Source organism: Zonotrichia albicollis, chromosome 8, assembly GCF_047830755.1.
Source record: "Zonotrichia albicollis isolate bZonAlb1 chromosome 8, bZonAlb1.hap1, whole genome shotgun sequence".
NCBI lineage: Eukaryota > Metazoa > Chordata > Aves > Passeriformes > Passerellidae > Zonotrichia > Zonotrichia albicollis.
Window position 1 is genome coordinate 23,802,796 of NC_133826.1, and position 25,122 is coordinate 23,827,917.

A 25,122-nucleotide genomic window follows, 5' to 3' on the forward strand; every position below is an offset into this window, starting at 1 on the left:
GCCAGTAATATCTCTGTTTTGTTTTGTTTATTACATAATTTAAACATTTTGCTGATAAAGTATTTTTTGTCAATGACTGTTTTTTCATATAGCAACAGAAAAAAAGAAAAAAAAAGGCTCCAGAACTTTTGACAAAGGTGAAATTGGTGGCATGGCAATTTCAACCCCTTCCCTCCCCCCTTTATTAATTTTCTTTTCCCAAAAGACGTTTGTAGTTCATTTCACTTTCAGCAAATTGACTGTTAAAAAGTGGCGGTTCAAAGACCAAAACCCACGAGCTTCTTCCCACACCTCTCCTGCACCCTGGACACCCCCATCCTCACCTCCCCAGCAGTCACATGGATCATCACAGATGATTATTTTCTTCCCATGCCCACCCAAAGACATTTTTCCAAACCAGTCCCAGAGCTGAAGGCCCCATTACAAACCCCCATCCCTCCCCCCATCCTGTGAGTTTTACTGAGCAGGTATGTGAAGGTAAGAGCAGAAGGACAGAACAAACTCCTCATCCTCACCACAACTAAGCTTCACCATCCCAACCACATGGATCAGGAGGCCATGGCATTCCCAGGTCTCCTTCTGTGTACTGGAGAGAGGATCAGAGATGATTTTTGGACATTACTCTTTCTTCCCCCCTCTCCATTGTTAATTTTCTGTCTTTCCTCAGGGAAAACCTGCTTTCTTTGCTCCCACCTCAGAGGTGTTGCTCCCCAGGAGGTTCAGTCCCTCTGTGTGTTTTGGAGGCTGATTGCCATCACTGGGCTTGGAGCTAAGGAACACAGGGGACATCTGGAAGGAGGAGAGGCTGCTGTCTGGGATAACTTATGTGTTGGGGTGGGGAGGGAAGGGAGGCTGACAAACAGAATGTGGAGGGCAGCCCAGCAAGTGGCTGACACACCCTGGGTGTCTCAGGGCACTCACAGGTGTCACTGCCAGGGCAGCTCAGTGACGTGGTGGTGACATGGCTGAAGGCCTCCCTGGAGCAGAGTCCCCGACACACTCACCACCTTCTCTGCTTTGGCATTTCCATATCTCCTCATCCTATGGGATACCTATTCAACCACCTGGAGATACCAGAGCTGGCACTGAGGGACTCAGCTGCCAAATTTAGAACAGTTCCCAAAGAAATCTCTCCATGCGGAGGGAAATCCCTGACAAGGAAACATTCTTCTGGCCTTTGGGTGAGTCACATCACTTCTATCTTTCTGGGAAGGGCTGTGCCTTCCTGAGAAGTTGTGAACTACTGCTCCTAATATCCTGTCTGCTGCAAGGACCCTGTGGGTTTCCTTGTTTGTCCAAAGTGGCTTGCTGTTCCAAGGATGCCAGCAGCACCCAGCAGGTCACCAAATTTAGCACAAAGTCCCACCTTGGGTGTTTGCCTGAGAACTCCTTGTGACCCTTTATGGACTTTTAAGGGACAAAATAGAAGAATTTTCACATTTTTCCTTGAAAGACTCTGGAGGACTCTCAGCCACAGCAGAAGGACTGTACCCAAAGTGATCCAAGGTTACAGGGAGCAAAGGGAGAGGAGAAGGTGAGGGCCAGACCTTCCTGATGGCTGTGACCCTTCTCAGGAGCTGTTCAGAGTCCTTGTGCCCTAGGGATGATCTGCAGGACATGGCCCTGCTCCAGCAATCCTCCTCTCCACAAGACTCCAGTAACTGCTCTGCATTACCTGTCCTGCTTTCACTGTGAGCATCTCCTCTAGGATCCATCCCTGGCATCAGGGGGAGTACCACAGGAGCCTGGCTTGTCCCAAGGAATGTGCAAAGCAGCCATGGCTGGCTTGGGAGGGGGAGGTTATCATGCATTTAATGAGCTCCTCAAGGAGAGGCAGAGAGTAGGAATGGCAGGAGAAGATGGATGGGGCAGAAATGGAGATCTGGAGGGTAGAGGATGGGGATGGACACAGCCAGGTTTGGGGCAAATTCTCACCAGAGGCTTTGTTTGGCTCACCACCTGCTTCTTTCTACCCTATAATTTCTTGGCCCCATAAAAGGCAGATCCCTTTCTAGGTTCTGTGGGATAGAATAGAACATCACCCCAACTTCACTATCTTAGGGAGTGGCTTCAGTTCTTGCAGCTAGGGGAAGGTGAGATGTGACATTCTCTCCATAATGCTTCAGCAGCAGGGCTCACCAAGGCCTCTGCTGCCTTTTAGAAATGCCCTCTCCACAATTTTCAGGGGCAGGAGGAGGGTTTTGTTAGCTGGGTCGTCTCATGGCTGGCCTGAGGAGGTTTCCCCTGCTGTGGGGCACTGAGCTGGTTGTGTTACAACTGTCTGCTGCCAGCCAGGGTTTGGTTGGTCACTGGGCTGAGAGGCCCAAAGGGCTCACACTAAAGTTACTTAATAAAAAAAAAAAATCCACCCAGATTTATTGAGCTTAGGTTGTGTAAGATGATGCAGAATAGGCAGCCCCTGCCCTGAGCATGCTGGGAAGATGGACTGAGGGGACCATTTCCCAGGGACATGCTGGGAGCACACGGAGCACATCGCTCCCTGAGCAGCCCCGCTCCCTCCCCATGCACACAGGGCAGGGCAGTGCCCCAGAGCAAGAGACCAAACCATTCCCTGGACAGGGCTGCACAACAGAGTGTTGGTGCTGGGGGTGAGACGCAGACACGGGCAGGAGGCCATGGGATGGGGGACAGATGGAGACACTGAGAGAGAGAGAGAGAGAGAGAGAGGGGTGATGCAGAGCTGCAGGCAGGCGGGACACGGGGCTGTCTCGCTGCGAGGGCTCGGGCTCCTAGCCAGAGGCGTTGATGTACAGCTGGCTCTTGAGGATGTAGTCAATGACAGGCTGGCAGAGGTAATCCACAACGTGTCCATCCCCGTGCTGCAGGGCCAGTCTGGGCATGTGGGGAGAGAGAAAGGTGTCAGAGCCCACTTGGGTGGGTCAGGTGTCCCTGCAAATAGAGAGGCTGGCTGGGGACACCCTGCTCTGTGATGGGAGTAGCTTCACTCACCTGCTTTTGGTGGAGCTGACAACTGACATGGGGTGGTTTGAGTCATCCTTCACCACCAGGATGTTGTTCTGCAGGGGAAACAGGAAAAGAGGAGTGAAGGGATGGCTTGAAAGCAGATATCTGCTGCTCCAGCCTCCTCACCCTGCTGTGTGGTGACCCATTGCTCATCCCATCCACCAGCCGAGAGCACCTGACCCTGAGATGCTTTGTGTCCCATGACACAAGTGTCTCCCTGGGTGAAGAGAGACTGAGAGTCCTCTCTCAGCCCTCCCTGGGCACACGTGCACCCCCTGACTCACTTTGTACTTGCGGAGGATGGAGGAGTGGTTCATGATCCGCTCGGGGTCGGCTCCGTCCCGCGGCACAACCACGATCCCAAACTCGCCGACAATCACCTCCATCTGCCAGCAACACAAAGTGTGGAGAGCTTCAGAGCCACCCCATGCAAAACCTCCCACTGCCTGCCAACCCCACCCTGCCCTGAGAAAGCTGGACCATGATCTGGAGGGAGATGGGGAGTGACTTTGAGGCTATGTCACCGGCCTTGGCAGAAACATGGAGTTGTGCAGACAAGCGGTCGGCAGTAGATCAAATAAAAGGCACAAGGTTAAATCCTACTAGTAGACATTGAGGTGAGGCTTTGAGGAGAACTTGTGGCAGAAGGAGGTGGCAGCAGAAGAGGTTGCCCAAGGTGAATGTGGTCTCTGCCTGGCTTGGAAGGGTTCATGAGCAGGATGGATGTATTGGTCCTGACAGAGGTCTGGGAGGATTGCTTTTCCAAGCTTGTTTGGCCAAATTTGCTGCTGCATGAGGAGCACTCATAGTGCTTACACCTCTCTCAGATGAGACAAATCAGGCTCATCCAAAAGAGCTTTGGGTCAGCAAATTCAGGCAGCAGGACTCTATGAGGAGGTGCTGCTGCAGAAAACATCTTCTGCCTGTGCTTTGATGTCATTTCTGCATCCTTTGTGCTTGGCTCAGCTCATTTCAGTTTTTCCAGCCCTTCAAATGAGATACCTGCTGCTCAAATGCTTTAAAAAGTTAAGGATTGAAGATGTGGTAAACTGATTTTTGAAGGCTGAGAAGTTCAAGGAGGGAGGTTTGTGTTGAGTACCTGATTTCAGGGAGGAGCTGGGGGAGCCCTCACAGCCAGCATGGCTCCAACCAGGAGCAGCAGGTGGGGCAGCAGCCCAGGGCTGGTGTTCTCCCATGAAAACACAGCTTCTTCCAGCAAGGAACAACAGTGAAACATGTTGATTTGACTCTAAATATGTTTAATTCCTAACATCTGAACCACTCCTGTAAATACCTTATTTCCTACCTGCACACCTCACTCTGCTGGGATTGGCAGATACTGGCTCCTTCCAAGGGACAAGGAGTGGGAGCACAGCCTTTGGAAGTGCCTTGGGATGGGCTTACCCTCCACCCCAGGTGGCATCCTCTGCATTAACAGGGTGCAGGGCTTGGGGCCATGGAAGCCCTGTGGAAATGTGTAGGGGAGATGATAGTCAGGGTCGGGATGGAGGAGGCAGTGGAGATGGTGGGCACAGCTCCAGTCATCCCAAGGGACCTGGTGGCTCCCAGGAGCCCTGGCTGTGGGAAGCAGAGGAGGAGGAGCATGGAGGGGTGCCTGGCAGTGGTGACTCACGTCTGCCTCGTTCCAGAGACCAGGGATGCAGAAGGACTCCAGCAGGTCGCTGCCACAGAGCAGCAAGATGCGCAGCTCTGGAAAAGAGAGGAGAGAAGCCCAGAGGTGGGAGCACAGGGGGCTGAAGGAACCCCCTCCTCCACACCCACCTTTGAGGGCTGGCTTTGCAGCTCAGCGAGAAAACTGTGCTGTGGGAACTTTTCTGCTCTGACAGGCCCATAAAGATTAATTTATTTGCACAACTGCCAGACAAAAGCCATAACCCCCCAACCGCCCCACCCAAGAGGGATGAGAAAAGGTGGCTGCATGGGAAAATGCCTCCCTATTTGGCATTCCCAGGTGGCCAAAGCCTTTAGACTCTACATGGTGCCAGTGCTAGGATGGCTGTAGTCCCAGGCTGTGCCTGAAAAGGGTCACAAAACCACCAGTAAAGTCCCCATGCAGAGCTCTGGGTGATGTCTGGTGGGGCTAAAACCCTAAGAGCCTTTAGAGCAAGGGGCACCGTGGCTGGTGAGGCAGCCAAAATCTCTCCTGCTGCTGTGTGAGGCTCTGCAGGGCTGCAGGCAGTGTGGGCATGGGGTGACACCACTGTGGAGGCCGAGTTTGATGGCACTTGAGGGGACTGTCAGGACAGGGTGCCATGGCAGCTCTGTGCCAGTGCTGGGAGCTGTGTCCCCAGCACTCCCTTATCTCAGGCTGCTGTCTGTCATGGGACTAGGCTCAGCCCAGTTGGAGCTATTTCTGTGGCATTCCTGAGCCCCAGTAGCTGGCACCGAGGTGGGATGATGCTGTGTCTGCCAGAGCTGCCATGCAGATGCCCCCAAGCCATGCAGTGCTCACCCAGGAGTGGGAGCAAGGTGGGGCGGGGCTGTGTACTTACCAATCTCCTCATATCTCATCACTGTCCCCAGGTTGGCATTCTCATCTGAGAAAGGGCAGCAAAAGAGAGGTGCTGGTGCCCAGCCTGGAAGAGGGCTTGGGAGGAAGGGTGGGGAGGGGGTCTCTAGAGGAACGCTGGACCTTCCCTCTACATACCCACAAAGGTGAAGCGCTCCATGGGCGGGCGAACGCAGCAAATCCGGCTCAGGCTTTCTCCCACCTTCCCCAAGATCTTTGCTAAAGGGGAAGAAGGAAAATTAATGGAAGGGAGGCTGTGCCATTAACCCTTCCACGTGCTTCAGCCACCCCGGTTCTGCAAAATGCTCCTGTGCCTGTGTGTGCAACAACTCCCAGCATCTCCCAATGCCTCCTCTCATGGTCTTAACTCCCAGGAGTGCTCCACTGTGCCTTGAAGGGACCAGCTAGGCAGCTAAAATCATGAAGAAAATCATAATATGTCAATTTTAATGGGCTTTAAGTAGTGTTCCCTCTTCTCAGCTAATACCTTTATGGTGCACATCCCTCTGACTTGTAGGGATTCCCACTACATCATCTCTCCTGCCAGTTCATCCCTTGGTACCAGGTAGCCTTTCCTTTTGTGGGTCTCACTGCCTAGACATCCTCCAGCTGAAGTCCCAGGAGATTTCACAGCCATTTTAAGCTGTTCTTGGCTTCTGCCCTTGCTGTGCTGGATGCTGACTCCTGCATCACAGCCCTGCCCCACCCTTGGACTTGCTGCACCAAGACTGACAAGACACCTGTCCAAAATTAAGGTGATGGAGCACTGTTCAAATATTTGGCAGCCGAGGCTGGGAGGTGGGGGTAAGCAGCCACCCCCGTGTGCCCTGTGGCACCCCACCCACCTGCAGTGGGCTTGCTGGAGACGCTGTTGTTGTTCTGGTAGATGTTCTGCGAGGACTCGTTCTGGGGCTGCCCGATCACAGGGGTGATGGAGGGCGTGTTGACATTGGACAGGATGCAGCCAGTCACTCTCTGCAGTCAGGGAAGGATGTAGTTGGAACAGTGTCTTCACCCCAGCAGCCTCACAAAACCTTTCTGACCCTGCAACAAGCCTCTCACCCCTGGTTCAAGGTTACCTTTGGTGACAGGCACATCCCAGCTCACTTTAGGGTATCAAAAGTACCCTAAAGTCCCATCTGACCTCTCCAAATGGGCCTGGGGCTATCAGGACCCTGTGGATAGCCTGTGACTTGTGTTTAGGGTGGTATCAAGTTTTTTGTGTGGGTTAGCAAGGAGCATGCATGTTCTCTTTTGCTCCACCCATCCCTGCATGGAAAGGAAGGTATCACCAGCAACTCCCTGGCTTCAGCACCACAGTGCCTGGATGCACTGTACATCCTGCTGGGCTGTCTAATGCCACTCCTGTGCCTCCTGTCTGGGCTGTCTGCAAGCTTGTACAATGCTCTTTCATCTGTTCCTGTCTTTGGTTTTCTTCCTATATCTGAGTGTACCAGCAGCTCTGCTACCCCTGCCACCCAAGGGCAGGCACTTTCCTCCTTGGCTTTCAGCACTGCCTGAACTTTTTCTCCTGGGGCTGTGTTCCCTGGAGACTTCCCAGATGCTGAATTTTCCTGTCAGGTCTCTCTGTGAGTTTCATACAGCAGTTCTGGCTCAGCTGGTGAGCAGGGAGGCCCCTCCTCCCCTCCCTCCCTCCCTCAGGGAGGGGGAAGCAGGGCATCACTGATGATGTGCCCAGCCCTGCTTTGAGTCTGCCTTAAGCCCTGCTGCCCTCCTGGTGCTGCTGGGTCCCGGATGGCTGCTGGCTCCAGCTGGAGGGCTCCATTTCCTTCTGCATCAGGGCCCAGACCTCAGAGCAGCCATGACAAGGTCTCACCCCTTCCAGGTCAGAATCTCACTGTGTTCTTGCAAGCCTTTTCACTGTCAGTCTCTCATGTGCTTCTTCTCACTGTCAATCTCTGATGTGTTTTGGCTGTTGATGGCCCTGAGCTGGGGAAGGGCACCCCCACCCCTGCACTGTCCCCATACCCTTTCCCTGGTGCACCCATGGCTGCCTCACCTTCATCAGGTCGCGGTGGTGCTCCAGCACGCTGCAGGTGGTCTGCCAGGTGTCCTGGTAGCACTCCCAGGGGTCCACCCTGCCAGAAGAACAGCAAGGCAACAGTGCTGCTCATGGCCACTGCCTGGACCTCCTGCCCATGCCCCCTCCTCCCCACTGGGCTGGCCAGCAGTGCCATGGGCAGCCATCCTCGATCCCTCAGCCCTGGCATGGACCATGTCCTTCCTCCAGCCCTTCTGCACAGCGATCCCTAACAGCTCTGGAGAGCTGAACGTGTGCCTGGTCATCTTTCCATGCTTGGTACCCAACTAACCAGCTTTTTTTGGGCTTTGATGTGACTATGTGTGTCATAACCCTCTTTCTGAGGGCAGCCCAAGATGCTTCTGGTATCACTTCAACCACCAGATGCCTCATGGCAGTGCTGGGAAGGTGAAAGTCTGCAGGCTGGTGCTATGAGTGAGCTGAGTGACATTGGGTATCACCCAGACACCTCAGGCTCAGTGAGGACTTGAATGACTCCCCAGATCCTGAAGGGTGGTGTGACCCTCCTTGTCTGTTCTCTGCTGGACTGGGAGGGGAAAGTCTCTGATGTTTGGGCTGGGGGGAAATTCATCCTGGAGCTGTGCCAGCTGGTGGCATCTCCACTGTGCATGCAGGACTTTGTGCCCAGGGTGCAGAGAAGGGGCAGGGGCTGTGGTGGGTGCCATGGCAGTGCCAGCTGTGCCACCCACCTGATCCAGTCGGAGGACTGCACGGCCAGCTGGCACATGGTCAGGCGGTGCCGGCTGGAGACCAGCCCCTGCGTGAGAAGGGAAGGAAGAACTCTCATGAAGCCTTGTGCTCTGGCCAGCCTGGCCTTGCAAACCCTTCTGGGGTAGAACATCAGGCTCACTCGTGTGGGACGGGCCAGAAGGATTCCTTTTTGCCCACAGAAGTTTATTTAAGCTCCTGTTTGCTGGAGGGGAGGAGTCTCTGTGGGGCTCAGCCCTGGCTACGTGCTTGGGTGGTGAGATTTGCTCAGCAGCACCACTCCCGGACCTGGGGGAGCCAGGGGCCAGCCTGAGGGGGTGATTTCTTAATGAAATTCCTCCAGCTTTCAGGAGACAGGTGAGCTCACCACTCCTAATTTGACAAATGCTCCTAAAGGTCACTCATAATTGCATAATTTTGATATCCCCTCCTCCCCCCCCAAAAAAAACCCTAACCCTAACAATTTGCTTTGAAACAATTAAAACTAAAAAAAACCCCACCAACCCCCACCTAAGGCATCACCATCACTACTGTTTTGGATGGACTGTTTCTCTTTGCTGCCTAGTACTTTGGCTCATTTTAGGGTCTCACTGCAGTTTCTATCTAAACAATGAGAGGTTTCATCCTCTCCCTTCTCTCTGAGACTTTCCCAAGGTCAGGAGCTGCCCCAGGCAGAAGAGGGCCATGAAGGACCATGGGCCAGGCAGTGCTGCCCAGTGCTCAGCCCTAATTTTGGAGGCAGAGAGGAGATGGGGACAGCTCACCGTTTTCCCATAGGAGTCGTGCACAGGCGAGACGATGCCGCCGATGACGATGAAGCGTCCGGTCTTGTGCAGGTAATCCCGGGCTCGCTCTGGAGGGGGCACAAGGAGAAGGATGGAGGGGATTTTAGCAGGACCCACTGAGCCCTGCACCACCGTGGCAGCCACCAGCCATGGCCCAGCCAGTCCCTCACAGCTGAACAGCTGCTCCATCCCTCCCTGGCCTATGTCAGCCCCATGTGCCACCCATGTCCCAGCTGTGCTAAGAGGTGTTCAGTTTCAGGCTGGTATTTACCTAAAGGTGACATTTGAGGATAAAAGTGCTGGTGACAAATTGCCAAACCCACCTGGTCTGCTACATATCTACCCCAGCTATTGAGACAGTACCAAGGAAAAAGAAGATAAAGAAGGTAAGAGCAAAAAGGCAGGTAAGATTGATGAGCCATTAGACAGATAATTTTTTTCTTCAAGACCTATAAAATATTTTGGATTTGCAAATAAAAGGAGCATTTCTGGAATGGAGGTGGTGATTTCAGGATCTATCAGCCATCCCAAGATGTGACCCCACATCCTTCAGGCACTGAATTCAGCATCTGGCACTGCCTTAGGGGATGGTGAGAGGTCCTTCCTGAAGGGTGGGTGTTCCCAGGGGGGCAGTGGTTGCTACATCCCTGGCAACCAAGCATCCAAGGCCAGGTTGGATGGGGCTTGAAGCAACCTGGGTTAGTGGAACACATCCCTGCCCATGGCAGGGGCTGGAATGGGATGAGTTTAAGGTCCCTTTCAACCCAAACCATTCCAGGATTCTAAGTCACTTGGGCAATTTTTTTTCATCCAAATTTTGAAATTTCTGCTAGGGAATTTTATTCAGTTACTGTCAGTTAAAAGTAAATTAAGGAAATATAATTGCCATGAACCTTTTTTTCCCCCTCGAGGGCATTGAGCAGCCTCAGGCCTCTGTGACAGCCTGTGGGAAATTTGCCAGCCTTAATATAGCCTCTTCCTCAGACTCACCTGAAATCCTCACTCTGGCTGCCTTCCCAGCTCTTGTGCTTTGGACACACCAGCCTCCAGAGAGGGAAAAGTGGGCTTAAATCATTTGATTGGTGCAGGGAGTAAAATGTGATGCACCAAAATTATCCTTCATGCCCTCAAAATCCCATGAGAGCACATGCAGCAAAACACAGTATGCTTGGGTTTGGTTTTTTTGCACAGGTAGGGAGAAGCGAAGATTGATGGATCAGCATTTACCTTTTTTATCATAATGCAAATGAAAATGCAAATTAAAAGAAAAAGGAAATTCCCTAACAAAAAAGATGCCGTTGAGTTTTAAATGAACACATTCTTTCATCATTTCCTGATTTGCCCTGACTTGATTTTCCTTGCCAAAGGAAGATTAAAAACACTGATCTGTCCCTCTTATGTCCCCTTCATGAAGTTCATCTTTCAGAGGAGCTGAACTCTTTGCATGTAAACTCTGCTTCAAGCTCTCAAGGGTGGCTGATGGTATTAATTTGCCTTGAGTTCTTGGTGGCAAAAGCCAAAGGTTTTCCCTGGTTTACCAATATCTCAGTCTGTATTTAAACAGCCTGGCACCCTCTCCACATCTTCAGGCAACATGACCCATGCTGCTGGCATGTTATCTCAGCTCCAGATTCCAGCTCACACCACACATGCACCACCACCTTCTGCCTCAACAGAACATTTCTTCTGCAGAAAACAGGCACTGGCACAGGATGCCCAGAGAAGTTTTGGATTCCTCATCCTTGGAAGTGTCCAAGGCCAGGTAAGCAGGGGTTTGGAGCAATTTGCTCTAGTGAAAGGTGGCACTGAGGGGTGGCTGATGGCCTTGCAGCGCTCAGGGAGGGCTCTGTTTCTAGCAGGAGAGGGATGCTGCTGCTCTGTACTGCCATCAAAACTGCTCATTTGGATTTTAACCTGCACAATCTGTAAAAATGAGACTGCTTTCTAAGTTGGGATCAATTTCCAAGAGCTTGTTGTCTACCTCAGACATCACATATAATTTCAATATACAGGGGAAGTATTTGGGTAAATGAGGGCTAAGAAGCAGCAGTATAGTGTCTGGAATGGGAACACCTGCCTTCTGGTTCTCTCTTGCCCATAACTTTCCAGTCCTCTTGTCCTCTGTCACAGCTCCCCATCCCTTCCCCAGCCCACTTCTTGCCTCTTGAATACCTGTGATGTCCAGAGATTACACCAGACCACAGAAACCCCCTCCAGTATTTTAATTTTCAGTGAGCACTTTACATCCTGCCCTATCAATGCAAGGATGTCAGCCTGTAAATGCAGAGCCCATTCCTTGTCTGGAGTGAATTGCCTGCAATGCTCCAGGCAGCCTCCATGGCTTTCAGACATTGCTGACATAAATAAACCCGGGGTGGTGGCTCTGCCAAGACATGCATTAGCCCCTGGCAGGCTCCTTGTGGCATGGGAGGCTTTCAGCCATGGCTCTGTGCCTGGCAGCTGCTGGATGGCCACAGCCTGGCTTTGCTGGGCAGGGAGGGGCCAGGGGTGACACTTGCACCCATCCCAGCACTGGGGACCCTTTCCTGCTTTCCCAGCCCAGCTTTGCTCGCCTGCCCTGCAAATGCACTTCAGGTATTTTCATCTCTGCTGCTTTCCTGAGAGACAGTGATAGGGAAAGACCAGTCAGAGGATGTGCTCCAGGGCTACAAAACTGAAAAGTGATGGCTTTTTGGTTTGAATGAAAAAATAGCATTCCACTTGCCCAATAGAAAATCAGTCCTTATTTAAGAGATGTGACTTTTTGGAGGTTCTCACTGAGTATATTTAATCACAGTGTTTGAGTTCCTCTGGCAGTGCTCCATCATCTAAACTGACATTACTGAAATCAAATATTCTTCATGTTCAATTTTTCAAGGTGTAATTTCAGATTGTATTTGCTTTGCCTTTGTACCTGGTTCATCTGCACCCCTAAGCCTTCCTTTTTTCTATTTTATTTTTTCCTCACAGAGTAAAGCCACAGGCCAGCTCTGATTTATGCCCTTGCCCCCAGAGGGGATTGAAGCTGCAGCTTGCTCACACTGTGCCAGCTCTCTGAAAACACACACAAGGTAGCAGGGAGGCAAGAAAGCTCTGCACAGCCTTCATTGCACGGCCCTGAGAGTTGGGACACAGAAGTTGCACAGCCACAGGTGATGGGAAAGGCAAAACCATCTCCCAAGTGTCTCATTTTTATTTTCAGCAATTTGGCCTCTGACAACCTTGGGCAGGAGGTGGGACATGGCCATTAAAATCCCTTCTTCTGCAGGAGAGAGTGACCCAGATATGCCAGCACACTTTGTTTTATTCTCAGCTAGCAGCACTTGCAGGACCTAAATGGTGCTTCCAGAGCTCAGTGTGGGCAAGGAGCCAGTAGTTACTCTCAGTCTAATTGAATGATGTGTATGTATATAGATATATATAGAGATATTTTTTAAAAAAGCCCTCCCTGAATGCCAAATCAGGGATGTATTCATCAGAGGTGTCCTCCTCCCAGAGCCCAGCTCTCCTGTGTACCCCAGAGCCTTGTTCTGGGTCCCAAGCAGTGTCCTCACCCACTGTCAGATCTTGGTTAGTGCTGGGAACACTATTGGCATCTCCCTTCCCTGGGTTCCCAGAAGAAACATTTCTACCAGAGCCAGCCCTGGCTGCTCTTCAGGAGAGGTCCCTCCTTTGGGAAGAAGCAAGAGACTGATTCTTCACTGTGGGGTTGGCCCTTCCCAAGGCAAGCCTGGGGAGATCCTCGTGTCCCACTGACCCAAATAACCTGTCCTGCCTCGTGCTCAGTGCCTCCTAGACAATTTCAGTCATATCCTCAGGAGATTTCTAGCTGGTAGAAAAATCCCATTAAGCCCCCTAATGATTTTTTAAAATATTTTAATCTCTCAGCTAATTGCTCTGTTACACTTTCCCCCACCCCATCAGTCCATAGCTGTACCCAGGCACTGTGGAAATAACAAATATGGGAAGGGCTTTGTAGGCACACACTGTGTGGTGACTGTGAGTGGGCTGGCCCAGCCTCATCCCCAGTGGGTGCAGCTGTGAGCAGCAGGTGAGCAGCACTGACAGCAACGAGCCATGGAGTGCCCAGGGGCACTGAGCAGCCACCAAAGGGAACAGAGAGCACACAGGGGCAGGGCACCAACAGGAGGGGATAAAAGGCTGGGCTGGAGAACAAGAAGGTTGAAGACTTCTCAAGTGGTAAGATTTTACTCTACATGGGTTGAAGCTTTCTGATATTGTATGGTGATACTCTGTGTACCATGGGTGTCTCCCCTGTGGCACGTGCTGTGGCAGGGCTTCATGTGCTGCTGTACATCAGGTTTATCAGCTTTCCATAAGCACAAAAAAAGCACTGGCCACCAAATGCCTCAAGATTTGCGGTGGAAGAGGAGGCTGTGAAAGGCCCTGAGAGGTGATGCTGCAGGACCTGACCCTGCCAGCCCACCCAGATCCCCACCAGTGTCCAGCTCAGAGCCACACAAGTGATGACTAATGAGACTCATGCCATCACCATCTGTTGATCACTCCTGGCTTCAAGCAGAAAGGTACAACTAGGTGTTTAAAACCAACTAACTAAAAATAATAAAAGTAGGAGACTGAGTCACAGTAAGCTGAGCTAGAAATAGCAGAGCATTTCCTGGAGCCCCAGCTAGATGGGGCCTGGGCAGGGGACCTGGCTGATCCCAGAGAATATGGGCTTCCTCTCTGAACCTGTAAAGGGACAACCTCTTTGATATAATTGAAATTGAAAGTGAAGACATCCTATTTTGCCCTCTTTTATTAGAAGTGAAGTATTGCAAGAGTCAATGTGCCTGAGAAGTTACACAGGAGTCCAGGAAGAAGAGCTCTCAGGCCCTAGAACTTGAGAAGGAGCATCTGAGGAAAAGCATGGCAGAACAACCCAGGCCAAGATGCTTTTCCCTCCTGTAGCTGCTGCTGTGGAGTGGGAGGGAGCAGGCAATCAGGTGAGCAACATAAGTACAAAGAACTGCTTGTTGAGTTGAAGCGCCACCAGCTCCTCCAGGCAGGGACTGATCCTGCTTTTCTGTGATCAGCACAGTGCTGCCACTCTCTCCACTTGTACAGAGAAGCAATGTAACTTATTGCTTGGAGATCTCCACTCTGGTATGGCAGGGAGAGCAGGAATGTTCTCACACCCTGCTGGATCTCACCTCCACAAGGTGTTCAACACCTGGGTATCTCAGAGGTCTTGGGGCTAAAGAGATAAGGGACAGCATCTAATGGGGTAAAAGTAACTCTTACCAGATAGCTGGATGGGGCTTGAAGCAACCTGGTCTAGGGAATGATGTTGTAACAAAATGATCTTTAAGGTCTTTTCCAAACCATTCAGTGATTCTAAAATTGGATGAAGAAGAGGACTTCACCTAAAGAACGTTTTTTGAGCTGTCTTCTGCAGGACAGCACTGAAACAACTTGCTTAGAAGCCCTTGGAGAAGGATTAAGCATCTCTAGGTAAGATGATTTTTTCTAAGTGTGGTATTGAAGTGGAAAGTGAAAGGTCATGTGCATTTCCCTGTCTGGTGCATCACCTGTTACCCCACCCAGCAAAAGGGTAGCAGCAAAAGGCAAGATTTTCACTATTCTGCCATGGTTTTATATGTCAGTTTAGTCAAAATGTGGATAGAACATCCAAAATAGGACAGGCACCTTAATGAACATCCCTGGAGAGGTCCCAGTCCCCATCTCACTCAGGGAAATTGGTGTCACACAGTGCCTTTAAAAAAATGAAAGGGAACTAAAACCCCAACAGATTTTCACACTTGTTTCCCAGTGCCCTAATTTCCCTGAGGAAGCACTCTGTTTGTTTTCATTTCCAAGCTGTTGTAGCACATCAAAGGCAGAGCTTTTTATGTCCTGGCGTGTGTGATGCTGCTCCTTTGGGCTGACACGTGGCAGGATCACAATCCTACCAGGAGCAGAGGATTTATGGTTCCCAATTCCCCATGTAGCAGGGATGAGGAGCCTTTGTCCAGCAGCTCTTGGGCTGCCTCCACATGGAGCTGACCCCTGTGTGTCTGACCCAGGGCTTGCCTTTGCTGGCAGGGTGTCTGAGGATGCTGACCTTGTGTGGGATCTGTGTGGGCTGAACCAGGACTGTGCAGGCAGGAAACATCCCAGCTACAGAGGGGCAGAAAGGCTGGGGGATGCTGGTCAGGGGGTGGGGTGACAGAGCCATGGTCGGATTTCAGGCTCAAGGTGACACCAGAGGGATGTCGCATTCCCATTACTGCAGCTGTGTGGCAGTGAAACCCTGTCTCTTTGCAGACCCATTCCCAAGACCCCATTTTCCCCAAAAAGAAACATCAGCCATGTCTGTGCACAAATCAAAGGTGCCAGAAGCATAGTTACATGTTTAAGCATCCCCAACCCAGCTTGTCCTGGGAAAAGTGGATTTTCTGCTTTCCCTTGCCAATGAACCACAGAGAAACGTCATCTCCTCAGGGAAGGCTTAAGCTCAATTAGGGGCTGTCGGGTTTTCAGTGAAAATAGAAACCTTTGTGTAGCAGGGGGACTGTGCAAGTTCTTCCTTGCCTGGCTCGGAGATGGGTTCTCCACCCATCCCATGGGGGCTGCCTGTGCCTCCTATTCCAGCCCTGAAACAGACTGATCTCAGTTAATCTTCTCCTGGGGCAAGCCCTACAGTGGCTTTTGAACATGCATATTTCTGAAGAATCTAGGCTTTTCTGTTCCCAAATATTGATTTAGCAAATTTCTGCTGTTATGATCAAGATACATCCAGTGGCTCAGGCTTACTGAAGAAAACTAGTTGATGCTGAAAAGAGGGAGGGGGAAAAAGTGTTTTTGAGCCAGGTTGCCTTTTCTAGCAACAACAGTGTTTCAGTGGAATGAGAACTTGTGCCTTGAGTACTATTGGCTGTCACCACACAGAGCATCTGAAAATATCTCCCTGCTTGTCTGGGCACTGGTGGCACCATGGAAGTGCTTGGACTGAGGGGTTATAAATACCAGAGAGGGCATGCTCATGTCAAAATCCAGAGGTGCCCTGGCTTTGTCTCTATCTTGTGCTGATTTTTCAGTCCTCAGAGGTTGTTGGGTCTTCCCAGAGCTGCTCTGGGCTCCCTGGTCCGAGGTGGAGGTTGAGGTTAGGGCTAGGATTAAGGGTGGAGGTACTTGTGCTACACTTCAACACAGGTGAACTTCCTTGGCTCAGAGGGCCCCTTGCAGCCCCCCAGCCTTGCTGCCAGAAGGGATTTTGGGAGCCAAAGCGTTCAGAGGTGAGGATGCCCATTTTGGGCCAGTTGCCACTCAGCTGCAGGCAGATCAGCACAGTCATGACCCACTCCTACCCTGGCCCCCTTCCCTGGGGTGCCTGCCCCGCAGCAGCCTGGCAGCAGGAGGATGTGGCTCCCCACTGCACCACTCACACAGTTAAATGAGCTGCCCAAGGTTACATGAGAGATGTGGGCTGCTGGTGTTTAGCATGCAGCTAATTGATACCTTGGCACTGCACAGGCTGATGTTAAAAAGCATCAGAGAAGGCAGTGCAGGAGGTGAGAGCATCACAGTGAGTGCAAATGGTTTCTAAATAGAAGCAGAGCCCCTGTTTCCCTCTTGAATGAGGTTGTAGAACTGAATTTCTCACTGCCAGGTTTGTTTATAGTCGGTGGAATAAAAGAAGGTATGTGGCACATTTTGGGAGGTGGCATTATCATGGAGCCAATGTGATGTCTCAGAGACTGTAATAAATACTGCTAAATATTTAATAGCTTATAAATGTTTAAAAGAACCCCTGAATAGTTATTGATGGAGTTTAGTCTCATGCTCAGGAAAACTCCTCACTCTGGGTTATGAAGAGGAGATGCTTGAGAGGCAGGAAGCTGATGACAAAGGCTGTGAAAAATGAGTCTGTATGGGGTGCAGTGATGGGAATGTGACATCAGCTGATATAAAACGGTCCCCAGAAGAGCCATGGGTGCTGCTCTGCCCTCCCAGCACAGCAGTTTCAGTGTGTTTGGGGTCAGTGCTGGGTGTGGAGGTGTGCTGTGACCCAGCCCCTGGCACCAGGGCAGGGCTGGCAGTGTCGCTGAGCCAGGGACACTTGGGCTGGGCACAGCTCCCCTTCCCAGCCCCCGGTACTGAGGGGAGGGTTGGGCTGCTCCCTGAGATTGCAGCGGCTCGGGTGTCAGTGGGAGCTCCCCTGCTCGCTTACAGAGGGATGAGCGGGGATGCAGCAGCTCCCCATGTCTGACACATCACCCCGGCTGTTCTAAGGGAGATTTGCCCTGCTCAAGCCATCCCCACTGCTCTCCGCCGCTGCTGCTGAGCTCCAAAGCTGCTCAGCCAGCCTCTCCCTGTCCGTCTGTCCGTCCTCCGGAGCCGCACGGCACCTCCCCTCCATCCATCGATCCCTCCTGCTCATTGCTCGTTCCCATTTCAGCCCTCCTGGAGCCACGAGGCAGCCTCACAGGGCCTCACTTCTTACTCGTGCTGCAGACAGCAAAGTCTCTCTCAAGCTCCTGAGAAGCTTTTGTTAGATGGAGAGGGAAGGAATTTTGCTCCTGGACATTTGCAGATGTATTGTTATTGAAGCAAAGGGGAAAGGGTGAAGCTGTCACACTGCTCAGGCATTTCTCCCAGCTCTGTCCCAGGCAGTGACGCTCTCATTAAACTGCTCTGCAGTCCAGTCATCTCAATCAAGTAAGAAAAAATGATGCTTGAAATTCAGGACATTAAGACAATACATCATTAACAAAAGCCTCAGCTCCTGCCTCTTCATCCCTCGTAACTTAGGGAACTCCATCCTTTCATCTCAAATCCCTTGCTCTGGGATGCAGCAGCCCTCAGTGCGCAAGGATTGCAGTGCACAATCAAAGAGCAGCCTGCTGAGATTTTTAATTGCTCAGGTTTTCTTAAGAACCAAGCAAGAGGGTTTCATGTTTGATAGCAGAATCCTCTTTCATTGTTTTCCACCAGAAATGTTTTTTACCCAGCTGTTGGTTGGGATATTAACTCTCTTGAAAAACAGATGCATGTAGGACCTAAGGAAAATTTAGGAAAGAGTAGTGGGGATTTGCTGACTTTCAGGATTCAGGCTGTTTACTGGCAGTGTTTTTCTGTGTAAGTCCAGGTCCTGGCCACTGCTTGAAATGAGGCAGGTGGGGAAACTCCATGGTCAAACACATTTAAAATATCTGAGGTACTAAAACTCCCTGTCATGAATGACATCTCACAAATCTCTTCCTCCTAAAGAAGCTGATCTGGAGCAACCCATCACCCCACAAATCCACATGCAGGAGGTGAGGCAGTATGGATACAGGCAGATGATACAGATTTGATTAGAATCCTCTATTTGCCATCAAGTGCTTCATAGCACCCAAAACCTAGCTGTTAAAAAGCCAAGCACCTGTGACTAAGTCAGATAATGCCCCATTTTTTGGTAGGGTTACCCAACCTGCTGCCTCTGAGACCAGCTCTGAACATCCCCATGGACCCCAAACTCCACCTTGCTGGACTTTGTGAGCACTGTGCATCCAGAAGGGAGGGAGGAAGGCTGAAATCTCCCTCTGCAAGAGCAGGGAGGCCCCAGTGAAGCCCTGCTGCTTGCAGGCTGATAAGCAGAGGTGGAAAGGGGAATCGAGGGGTCATCCAGTCCCTGGAGATGAAGCTGTTCTTACAGCTGGGCAGAAATAAAACTGTGGTTGATGAGCAAGACTTTGTGAATGAAGCCAGAAGTTTGTACATGAAAAGAATGGATTGTGAAGAATTTCAGAACTTAAAAAAAAAAAAAAGTCTAAAGTGCCAAAATAGGGGGTGTGGGCAATTCCAGAGGGGACTTTTCTGCTACAATTGAAGAAAAATGAGTTAAAGAAAATAGAGGGGATAAAAAATCAGTATCAAAACACAGCATGTTGCTTGACCAGATACCATTTCACTCCACCAAAATTCTCATTTCAGTTTAAAGAAATCACCAGAACAATCCTCCAGTTTTCACATATCCATCGGATGGTACAAGCCCTTCCCACCCTTCCCACTGCAGAACCTACAAAGAAACTACTCTCAGCACCTTCCTTCCAAATCCAGCTATTTTTTGGCTCTGTCTCCAACTCTGAAACACCATGACAGAGAACCTGGAGCCTCCGACCTTGTCTGGTGCTGCCTTTAATCCCAGCTTTTTACCCAAGACCATCTTCAAAATGAACTATATTTTTTTGACTTGAAAAATTTTCTTTCTACTTTGCTCTGCAGAGCTGCCTTTTGGTTTTGAAGCTCTGGACACAGTTGTGTTAGGGCTCCCTGAGCTGGGACCACATGGGGAAGTGATTTAATTGTCAAAGCAAGCACGACCTCGCTGTCTGGCAGAGTGCCAGCATGGGCTGTGCTGTGTGAGGAGAGCCGCATGGATTAGGTTTTGCTTTTGACGTTGGTGCCTTGGCTTTTGTCCTTTGGGTGGCATTGCTCGCACGGGAGGGGAGGAAGAGGAAAACTGAGAGGAGGCCAAGATGGAGAAGATGCACTTGAGCCAGCAGATGTCACTGGTGGGTGTCTGTGCCACTCAGTGTGCCCCAGTGCTTCGTGCTGAGACCCAAAATCAGTGTGGGGATGTCTCAGGGGTTCCCCTCCTGAGCTGGCTGCAGGGGAGGGGGGACAAGCAGCAGCCCATGCTCAGTGCTCCTCTGAGTGGCAGCAAGAAAGGAAAGTGAGCATCCTGGGGTTGGTGTGTGCAGGCTGAGGTGAGCAGGTGGGCTCCTTGCATCCAACAGTGGTGGGGTTTTATGTGGCTTTAATGCAGGACTTTGTTCAAAATCTTTTTTTCTTCTTTGATTTGGCTCTGCTTTTTCTTCTCCATACCTCCTTAGGTTATAAATGGAGTTTCATTTTGTGTTAAAGGACACCAATGTTTGTGTCAAGCTTTGGAAACAACCTTTGCCCTCTCTGTCCTTCTGTCTTTCCTCACTACCACAGAAACATCCCAAACTTTTTCTCATAGCCACATAAAGCTGGAAAATACAACTGACATTTGTGATTCAGAACCCTCTCAAAGCACAGCTGATACCACAAATAACTTGGAGTGTTTTCAGGACTATGTGGGTGTTTGTCTCAACCCTTTGGTAGGGATGGCTGTACATGACTGTGTCTCACCTACTTTTTTGTTATATGTCATATATCTTAGGCAAAGTATTAATTTATATGTATGATATTCATTTTGTGTACACAGATACGATTCAGCCTCATTTGGGGAGCCCCAGTGACCCAGAATTTTAACTGTTGCAGTAAGTTCAGCTGCTCACAAGGTTCAGTGGTGGGATGCAGCTGCAGATTTGGGGTTGTAAGAAGAATCCCAGCTTTCTGAAATCCCAATGATGAGTCTTAAATTCATATGACTGATGGAAAGAATAACTCAATGGGAATCTTTCCCCCACTAGAAGAGACTTCCACATAATTGACTAATCCCCTATTCAGGCAAAAATCCTGTGGGAAAAGGTTGGGTTTTGGTCTGAATAAAACATGATAGAATCCACACTGAGAAAAACGATGGCTGACATAAAATGGTGAGCTTACAGTGACATACCTGAGCAAATATTGTACTTCCTTTTGGCTTAATTAGTGCCATGTGTTAAAAAGATAAATCGTCTTTCTCTATGTTAAGCAAAAAATCCTCCTATTAGGTCCTCAAAGCCCAAATATTTGTCTGAATGACAAAGGCAATATTTTTGCCCAAATTCAGCTGTTTGAAATGCATAATTTACAGGATAGAGCACTGTTTTGGTTGGACTCTATAGTGCAGAGCTAGAAGAGTAACACAGATTTTGGTTGAGATTCCCATGGCTTCACAGGATTACTCTTTTTTGGTGGAGAAATGTTCCCCAAACAAAAATGATGATGGATTTAGAAGCTGAATTCTGTGTCCTTTCCTCATGGAAGTCTCCTTTGTCCCTATCAGGTATCTCAAGTATTGTATTCCAGGAGCTCTACAGGACACATGCATAGAAAAATTCAACATCAAACCACCCTTTTTTAGCAAAACCTGTCTTCCTGAAAGATGTCTGAGTATTTATTTACAGCCTTCATGTGACAGAGGATCCACCAGGTACCCAGGTACTTTCTCATACTACTTGATTACCCTCACTCAAACCCACACAACAGATTTGTAGTTCCAAGTGTTGTGGGATCCACTCTTGGCATCTCACCCGTACTTATTCTGCTGAGCAAAGTTGCTCACTTTCATCACATATCACATATCCCTCCCCTAAGCATAGGGCAGGGATATGTGATACCCCTCAACATATTTAAGGATGGATCTAGGCTGAGCCTCCCTAGTCTCTTGCCACAAAGCCTGGCTTCCAAAACTAATGTAATTCCTCTCACTGTTCCTCAGAGAAGGGTTTTGCTAATGCTGTACATGAAAATAATGCAACCTTTCTTCTTCTGCTTGATATTCCCCTGCTCGTATCTACAAGGGTCACATTTGCTGCTTTATTTACAGCACCACACAGAGTTTGCATTCAGTGGGTTGTGCACAATCCCCCCTCAGTCCTTGACACCACTGCTGTTTGCAGAAGACATTGGCCTTTTGTTTATCTTTGAAGTGTGTTCTTCCCCGCTGGACATATGACTTTGCCTTTGACTCTGCTGTTGAACAAGCCCTTTTCATCAAACAACCAGAGTTAGGCAGCCCAACTGACTATTTCCAGCAGGAATTGCTATTCTGCCCACTTTGGGGCCATGGCCACATTTTGCCATCAGGGATTATATATTTTCTTTCACATCTTTGATAAAAATTCTGAGGAGTCCAGAGCAAAAAGAAAATCTTACTGCAAGTCTATAAGAACATGCACTGCATACTAATATCTCACTGATCCTTATTTTCTAAAATACATTTTGTTGCTTGTTGTTAGTCCATTGAATAAGGGCCACATGGATATCTTTAGCGTTGCCTAATCAAAATAAGACTAAAGAAATTTTTTCATCAGTGGTTCCTTCCATCAACCAAGTTATTGTAATTTAATTTAATAATTGTTTTTATTTTTAAATAGTTCCTCTTGATCCTTTTTGGCAATTTCTTTTTGCTTAGGGGATAGGATATATATATTTTTTAAATTTCAACCATATTGGTGCCCAGGCCTACATTTTGCTGGCACTTATGAAATGGAATAACAATGTGATTCTTTGCATCTAGAAAACCATCATTTTCAAACCTGATGTGCAACTGATTATGTTCTACAAAACCAAGGTTTTATGCAGAAATACCCCAAGCTGATTTCAAGTATTTTTATATAGTTTATATATTTAGAAACTTATACACAGCTTTTAGAAACCCCAGGGATGCTTCTGCACTAGTAGCACACGACCTCCAGTATCTGCTTCCCAGCCTTAAATCTCCAATCAGACATAAAGGATGAATCCTGTCTCTGCACTCTGGGGTGGTCTGCAGTGGACACTTCACCCTCCCAGGACTCCTCCCCGGCCAAGGGAGCCTCTGTTTGCATTGGGATTTCCAGGCATTTTGAGCTTTACCCAAACAGTATCTATGGCATGTCAGAGCGCCTTTGATGGAGACTGCCCTTCCTCTCTCCCTTCTTCCCTCCCTCTTGTCTTGCCAGGCTGTAGCAGTGATTCCAGCATCCCTATCCTCTGTATCATCACAGGGATGCTCAGTAATATCCATCATCTCACACAAACATTTCCCATTCCTTCGACCTAGCATCAATCTGATGGTTGACTACTCCAATATCTCCATTAAGTGCTTGTATTTTTGTTGACTTTTGTACCTGGCTGTGGCTGCTTGGTTCCATCTCCTCCCTGGTCAGAGGAAATGGAAGTGCTGCAGCGGCTGCAGTCTCGCAGACCCGAGGACGGAGCAGCAGCGGGCAAACAGCGCCAGGACCGACCCCGGGGGCTGCGGCCCGGGAGCGGAAGACTGTGAGTGCAGAGAGGGGACCCCGCCATGCCAGGGGGACAGCCCCACAGGGCTGGGGACAGCTGCCAGGGATGGCCAGCGGGTTCGGGAGGCCCCGGCGCTCCCCGCCCGCGGCGCCTTCAGCACCACCCGCCGCGGACAGCGCCCGGGAGCGGAGCCGCGCTCGGAACGCGCCCCGAGCCCCGCAGCGGCCGCATCCCCGCATCCGCACATCCCCGCATCCTACATCCCTACATCCACACCGGGGGGCAGCCCCCGGCGCTTCCCAGGCCTCCCCGCCCTCCCCAGCCCGCCCCGCCGCCGCGGCCACTGACCGAACATCTGGATGTGGCCCTTGGTGATGGGGTTGAAGCTGCCGCAGGCCAGTAGGATAACGTGGGTCTTGGTGGTCTCGGTCATGGTGCGGCCCTGCCCGGCCCCGCCGCGGTCTGAGGCTCGGTGCGGCTGCGGGAGGGAGGAGGGCGGGGGATGGAGCGGGGCCGGGCGGGAGCGGGGGCGGCGCCGCGGCTGCGGGAGCCGGGCCGGGGCCGCCCCTCGGCAGCGCGGCCCCGCGGGGTCCCGCACACGCGTGTGCGTGTGTGTGTGTGTGTGTGTGTGTGTGTGTGTGCTCTCGTGTCACAGCCCGCGGGGACAGCGGCACTCGGCCCGGCACAGCTGCGCCCAGGCACACACCACACAGGGATGGGCACGCATCGTTCTGTGTGCGCTCACACCCACAGAGGCGCAGCAGGGACACGCCGGCATCCCCAGCACCGAGGAGGTGGAACGGGAGGTTCAGCCTGCAGATGAGGAGGCTGAAGGGTGACTTTATCATGCCCTATAACTCCCTGAAAAAAGGGTGCAACCGGGGAGGGTCAGTATTTTCTCCATGCAACCAGGGACAGGACAAGGAGACATAGTCCTAGGCCGACAGACATCAGGAGGAATTTCTTCACAGGAAAGGTGATTAGACATTGGAATGGGCTGCCCAGAGAGGTGGTAGAGTCACTGTCCCTGGAGGTGTTTAAGGAAAGGCTGGGCATGGCACTCAATGCCATGATGTAGTTGACAAGTTGGCAATTAGTCATAGACTGGACTTGATGACCTCAGGGGTCATTTCCAGCTTAACTGATTCTGTGATCTGCACAACCCAGTGCTCATGAGCAGCAACATATGTTCCCCCTGCTGCTCAGGTGGTACCTGCATAAGTCTCCCAGCTGCTCCAGCCACAACATTGTTGCAGCCCATTAGGGAAAATAACTTATGGGGCTTCAGCTTCAACACATCAATTTCATTGCCTGAAAGACACCAACATTAAATAGATGCTATGCATTCACCAAAAACCAGACTTTACTGCAAGACAAACTAGTACCAGACTACACAGCTGTCTAATTCTCTAAATGTCTCATTTTTAGGACTGCAGCATTTTTGTTCTTCACTAAAGAAGATCCTTGCCCTGAGCAAGGGCCAGCAGAGCCCTCTCTGCCTACAGACACTAAGAAGAGCTGCATGCAGCTGTCTTCAGCCCCTTCCTGAAGGCTGTCCTGGCCTTATCTCTGGCTCCTACACATAGATTTTCCTCTCAGCAGGGAGTTTTTTGCCACCAACAGGTCTCCCTTGCTACCTTCATTTGTCTTCCTCCTCTGTCCTTAAGAGGACAGTCCCCAGGCATTAATTTCTGCCTTCTCATAGCAGAGGCTTTTAGCCCTACCCACAGCACTGTGCTGTGTTTCTCCTTGTCCTGCTAAGATTAATTATTAACAGTGTTTTGCTCAAAAACTTTTTCCCTCCCAGCTCAGCCAGGTGCTGGGACACTCATCAGCCTGAGTGATATGAAGGAGCAAGACCACTAGGGAATGAACCTAGGAAATGGGTGCTCCTCTCCTGCACATTCCCACTCAGGATGGTGTCCTACCTCCTTCCCTTTGGGGTGGTACAACTGCCCTGATATGAAATATGGGGTGTGCCCCTTATGAGAAGATTCTTCACTGATTCCTTTTATATAGAAGAGACTGAAGTTGAGGTGAGACAGCTGAATTTTTTGTTAATCCTGACCCCATTCCCTGCCAATTTTGCATAGGGAATTTTGCAGGGGAGCATGTTTTCCCTTCTGCAGCTTATACAACCTGCAGCTGTAGGGCATTAAGCGCTGCTGTTGCAGAAGGCACAA

General features: G+C 50.4%; 1 protein-coding gene across 1 annotated transcript; it reads right to left on the reverse strand.

Moving 5' to 3' along the window:
- Positions 1 to 8: 8 nt before the first annotated feature.
- NMNAT2 (nicotinamide nucleotide adenylyltransferase 2) lies at positions 9 to 23,559 on the reverse strand. Its single transcript, XM_005487056.4, has 11 exons — positions 23,288 to 23,559; positions 9,050 to 9,138; positions 8,267 to 8,334; positions 7,536 to 7,614; positions 6,361 to 6,490; positions 5,654 to 5,734; positions 5,499 to 5,543; positions 4,619 to 4,695; positions 3,270 to 3,371; positions 2,971 to 3,038; positions 9 to 2,853 (listed from the first exon to the last, which is right to left on the reverse strand). Exons 1-11 carry the CDS (start codon positions 23,370 to 23,372, stop codon positions 2,751 to 2,753), a joined length of 927 nt encoding a protein of 308 aa, XP_005487113.1. The 5' UTR covers positions 23,373 to 23,559; the 3' UTR covers positions 9 to 2,750.
- Positions 23,560 to 25,122: the final 1,563 nt, after the last annotated feature.